This window comes from Rhinoderma darwinii, chromosome 2, assembly GCF_050947455.1.
Source record: "Rhinoderma darwinii isolate aRhiDar2 chromosome 2, aRhiDar2.hap1, whole genome shotgun sequence".
In the NCBI taxonomy this organism is placed as follows: domain Eukaryota; kingdom Metazoa; phylum Chordata; class Amphibia; order Anura; family Rhinodermatidae; genus Rhinoderma; species Rhinoderma darwinii.
Genome location: NC_134688.1, coordinates 308003363 through 308009013, shown reverse-complemented (window position 1 = coordinate 308009013; position 5651 = coordinate 308003363). Strand labels below are relative to the sequence as shown.

General features: G+C 43.6%; 1 protein-coding gene across 2 annotated transcripts; it reads left to right on the top strand.

Annotated features, from left to right (window-relative positions):
• Positions 1–748: 748 nt before the first annotated feature.
• LOC142741227 (uncharacterized) lies at positions 749–4649 on the top strand. 2 transcript variants are annotated; one of them, XM_075850630.1, is made up of 4 exons: positions 749–913; positions 3025–3098; positions 4059–4345; positions 4423–4649. In XM_075850630.1, exons 1-4 carry the CDS (start codon positions 757–759, stop codon positions 4610–4612), a joined length of 708 nt encoding a protein of 235 aa, XP_075706745.1. In that variant the 5' UTR covers positions 749–756; the 3' UTR covers positions 4613–4649. The 2 variants fall into 2 exon arrangements, with proteins under 2 accessions (XP_075706745.1, XP_075706744.1); XM_075850629.1 differs by having other exon boundaries at positions 3987–4345.
• The last annotated feature ends 1002 nt before the right edge of the window (positions 4650–5651 follow it).

Sequence of the window (5651 nt, the reverse complement as noted above, 5' to 3'; positions counted from 1 at the left end):
CCTGCCATCACTACCTCTTGGGGTAATGCATTCCATAGCTTGACCACTCTAACTGTAAAGAACCCTTTCCTATATTGATGTCTGAAACGTCTTTCTTCCACAAGAAATGGATGTCCCTTGGTCCTTTGTGGAGTCCTTGAAAGGAACAGATCATGTGCTAGTTCTCTGTATCGACCACATATATACTTATACGTGTTAATAAGATCCCCTCTAAGATGTCTTTTTTCCAAGCTGAATAAGCTCAATTTTTCTAGCCTTTCATTGTAAGCGACACTTCCCATCCCATTCAATAATCTAGTTGCCCGCCTTTGAACCCTCTCCAGTTCTCCTATATCCGTTTTACAATGTGGAGCCCAAAAGTGAATCCCATATTCTAGATGTGGCCTTACAAGTGATTTATAGAGGGGTAATATTAAATTTGAATCACTGTTTTTTATCTCTCTTTTTATACACCATAAAATCTTATATGCTTTTGCAGCTGTTGCTTGACATTAAAGAGGCTCTGTCACCAGATTTTGCAACCCCTATCTCCTATTGCAGCAGATCGGCGCTGCAATGTAGATTACAGTAACGTTTTTATTTTTAAAAAACTAGCATTTTTGGCCAAGTTATGACCATTTTTGTATTTATGCAAATGAGGCTTGCTAAAGTACAACTGGGCGTGTTTAAAGTAAAAGTACAACTGGGCGTGTATTGTGTATGTACATCTGGGCGTTTTTACTACTTTTACTAGCTGGGCGTTGTGAATGGAAGTGTATGATGCTGACAAATCAGCATCATCCACTTCTCTTCGTTAACACCCAGCTTCTGGCAGTGCAGACACACAGCGTCCTGCATCGTGTCGGACGAGCGAGGACACATCGGCACCAGGCGACAGAGGATACAGTTCATTCTGCAGCAGCATCGTTTGCAGGTAAGTCTATTTGAACTCCCTAGAGACGAGCATATTCCCCTATTTGCAACAAGGCATTGGACTGTTATTGAAAATACCGGACATCACCCCTCGGCAACGAGCATGCCACGTGCGTGAGCAGGATTACCCCCCCTGACAACGAGCATAAATGGGGCTTATTTGCAGCATTGCCCACAACCCCCATGACAACGAGGGTAAATGAGGCTTATTAGCTGCATTGCCCAGAACCCCCATGACAACGAGCATAAATGGGGCTTATTTTCAGCATTGCCCACAACCCCCATGACAACGAGGGTAAATGAGGCTTATTAGCTGCATTGCCCAGAACCCCCATGACAACGAGCATAAATGGGGCTTATTAGCTGCATTGCCCACAACCCCCATGACAACGAGCATAAATGGGGTTTATTTGCAGCATTGCCCACAACCCCCATGACAACGAGCATAATTGGGGCTTATTAGTTGCATTACCCAGAACCCCCATGACAACGAGCATAAATGGGGCTTATTAGCAGCATTGCCCAAAACCCCCATGACAACGAGCATAAATGGGGCTTATTTGCAGCATTGCCCACAACCCCCATGACAACGAGCATAAATGGGGCTTATTTGCAGCATTGCCCACAACCCCCATGACAACGAGCATAAATGGGGCTTATTAGCTGCATTGCCCAGAACCCCCTAACAACGAGCATAAATGGGGCTTATTAGCTGCATTGCCAAGAACCCCATGACAACGAGCATAAATGGGGCTTATTTGCAGCATTGCCCACAACCCCCATGATAACGAGCATAAATGGGGCTTATTTGCAGCATTGCCCACAACCCCCATGACAACGAGCATAAATGGGGCTTATTTGCAGCATTGCCTACAACCCCCATGACAACGAGCAGAAATGGGGCTTATTAGCTGCATTGCCCAGAACCCCCATGACAACGAGCATAAATGGGGCTTATTAGCTGCATTGCCCACAACCCCCATGACAATGAGCAGAAATGGGGCTTATTTGCAGTATTGCCCACAACCCCCATGACCGAGCATAAATGGAGCTTATTTGCAGTATTGCCCACAACCCCCATGAAAACGAGCATAAATGGGGCTTATTAGCTGCATTGCCCAGAACCCCATGACAACGAGCATAAATGGGGCTTATTAGCTGCATTGGCCAGAACCCCCATGACAACGAGTAGAAATGGGGCTTATTAGCAGCATTGACCAGAACCCCCATGACAACGATTATAAATGTGGCTTATTTGCAGCATTGACCAGAACCCCCATGACAACAAGCATAAATGGGGCTTATTAGCTGCATTGCCCACAACCCCCATGACAACGAGCATAAATGGGGCTTATTAGCAGCATTGACCAGAACCCCCATGACAACGATTATAAACGTGGCTTATTTGCAGCATTGACCAGAACCCCCATGACAACGAGCATAAATGGGGCTTATTAGCAGCATTGACCAGAACCCCCATGACAACGATTATAAATGGGGCTTATTTGCAGCATTGACCAGAACCCCCATGACAACAAGCATAAATGGGGCTTATTAGCAGCATTGACCAGAACCCCCATGACAACGATTATAAATGGGGCTTATTTGCAGCATTGACCAGAACCCCCATGACAACAAGCATAAATGGGGCTTATTAGCAGCATTGCCCACAACCCCCATGACAACGAGCAGAAATGGGGCTTATTTGCAGCATTGCCCACAACCCCCATGACAACGAGCATAAATGGGGGTTATTAGCTGCATTGCCCAGAACCCCCATGACAACGAGCATAAATGGGGCTTATTAGCTGCATTGCCCAGAACCCCCATGACAACGAGCATAAATGGGGCTTATTAGCTGCATTGCACACAACCCCCATGACAACGAGCATAATTGGGGCTTATTAGCTGCATTGCCCAGAACCCCCATGACAACGATTATAAAAAGGGCATTATGAACAGTACACATTACCCATCCCCCTATGGCAAAAATAATTCCAGGGGCATAACCATGGGGTACCTTTGCCCACTAGTCAACAAGCCTATTAATAACTTTTCAGTGGCATTACAAATAGCATCTCACTGTATCATATTTTTATTTTCTTTTTTTAGCACAGCCAATTTATGAGCTAGAAATGGATCTAGACCATCAACCACCATCACCAACTGCCACACGATCCCAAAAGGTTTTGTTTTTCATTGCTTTGAATTTATTATGTCTGTCGAAGGCATGATTTTCATTACGGTCATTACTGTAACCCGCATCACCTACGGTCTAATACCACACAACGTTGTTGTGGGCATATTGTGACCAAATGGCAGCCTTAGAAAGTCATGCTTGTAAAATAAATGTACAATTATATTCACGTAGTCTGGTGCACAATGATGGTGTGGCGGGCCATGTGACGCAGCAGCCTGTGATTGTCTTCAGTGCTCATCCCAGTAGGCCAAACAACATGTAGGAGAGTTGTGTAAGGCTGGGTTCACACAAACATGTTCGGTCCCTAAAGGACGGAACGTTTTGTGGCCGCAAGTCCCGGACCGGACACACTGCAGGGAGCCGGGCTCCTAGCATCATAGTTATGTACGATGCTAGGAGTCCCTGCCTCTCCGTGGAACTACTGTCCCGTACTGAAAATGTGATTACAGTACGGGAGAGTTGTCCCGCAGCCAGACAGGGACTCTTATTATTCTACATAACTATGATGCTGGGAGCCCAGCTCCCTGCTCTGTGTTCAGTCCGGGACCTGCGGCCACAATACATTCTCTCCGTTACAGACGTAATGTGCTCGTGTGAATCCCGGCTTACTCTTTTTTTTTTAACATAAAATAAATTGTTTGAGCTCAGCAACGTTCAGCCCTACTGCTTTTTTTATCACACTTATCCGAGCATGCCCTTTTATAATTTAGCCTGGAATAACCACTTTTGCGGTCATTGCATGCGTGTTGTTGCAGTGTTCCAACAAACGGCGTCACCAAGCTTGATTTTAAAATGTGTATCTAAATTTTGTTCAATATTTGTAATTTATTGGACAATGCAGATGCCAAACTAAATTTTTTTTTTTATATTTTAGTTAGATTGGTTGAAACTACAACTTCAGTCTAAATATGGAACCATGGATGACTCCGGCATTTGTTTTCCTCAGAATCCTCTTCGAGAAATTAGAACGGAAGATATTGATGAATGTGATGGCAGTGAAAGAATTTCAAATTCAACTTGGTGTTTGTGCAACAACTGCATTGCAATGCCAACTAATATAGAGAGCATCTGCTGCAAAGAAATTACAAATGTGGAACCATTTATGGACAATATTACATGCATTACTGAGCATGATTACTTTCAACAGTTCTGTGGGGACAGAGAACGTGTTCACATCTCCATGCGTGCTATTGGAGAAATTCGGCTTCCACCTCCTGACAAGGATTTGAATCGGTATGTATTTAGAAAAGAAAAAATAAATGCACTCTGTACATTCTATTTATTTACAATCCCTTTTGGTGCCTCTACAGACTTTTACGAAAAACAGCATATCGAGGATTCACTTCTTGGATACATGGGTACCTGGGTAAGGGGAACAGGAGACACATTCCCTCTTGCGCAGTTAAAATTATAAGAGACGTCTTCTCTGATCCAGTCGACGAATATTGTGGATTTCTATTGTTCAGGGAAGAACCTGCGGAATATTTGGCCATGGACTAGTGTTTTGAAAATTTATGATATCAGTTGAAGATTAAAAGTGGAGTTACAAATTTGCGTCTTATCATTTATTTTAAAATAAAACTATTTTCACGCGCAATGGAGGCGTTTTACGCCTCTAATTACGCCTGCAAACACGGCTCCAATACATCGTCAAACATCTGCCCATTCATTTCAATGGGTTTCTCGATGTACTGTGTCGTCGACCTCTAATTTTACGCCTCGCTGTCAAGACGGCGCCTAAAATGACTGCCTCGTCAAATAAGTGATGGACACTTAGTTTTTATGGAATGGTAGCAGTTTTTCATTGACTCCAATGAAGAACAGCTACAAATTACGTCCGTAATTGACGCCTCGCAAAACGCGAGTACGAGCTATTAAAGTCTGAAATGCAGGAGCTGTTTTCTAATGAAAACAGCTCCATAATTTCGACGTTAATCGTGTGCACATACCCTTACAGAACATTGATGTTTAGCTTGTATTCACACGGATGTGAATATTGGCCGTCCAAAAATAGGGCATGGCCTATTTTTTCAGACGGCCGACATAAAAGTCAATGTGTACGTTTAACAGCTGACAATACATGTACAACAGTTACACGGATCTGTGACATTGGGATTGTAAATGGAACTACTGTTTTCCTTGTCGGCTCGATGATCTACTCATCAATGCCGTCTTCTTCTGGTGTGCATTTTAATCTTCACGGGTTTGCAGATCGCGCAAAGATGAGAAAACATGTGAACACGAGTGGTGGTGGTGAACCATCTTTCAGTGTGATGCCGTTGCATTCGCATAATTGAAGACAAGACACCTTACCTGAAAGACCCATACTAATTTGTTGAGTATGTAGGACATTCCTGTTTGGCTGTGTGGCGTCATCTTAATCGGGGCCTGTGTGTTAGAATATACAGGAGGGCTGGGTTTCATCATATATAAGGACAGGAAAACCATGTCAAACGGATTCCTATAATTTTTTAGGGCTGCAAATCCAAAACTTGATGTCAAAGTACTTATAAACGGATAGACGTATTGGAATTGTTTT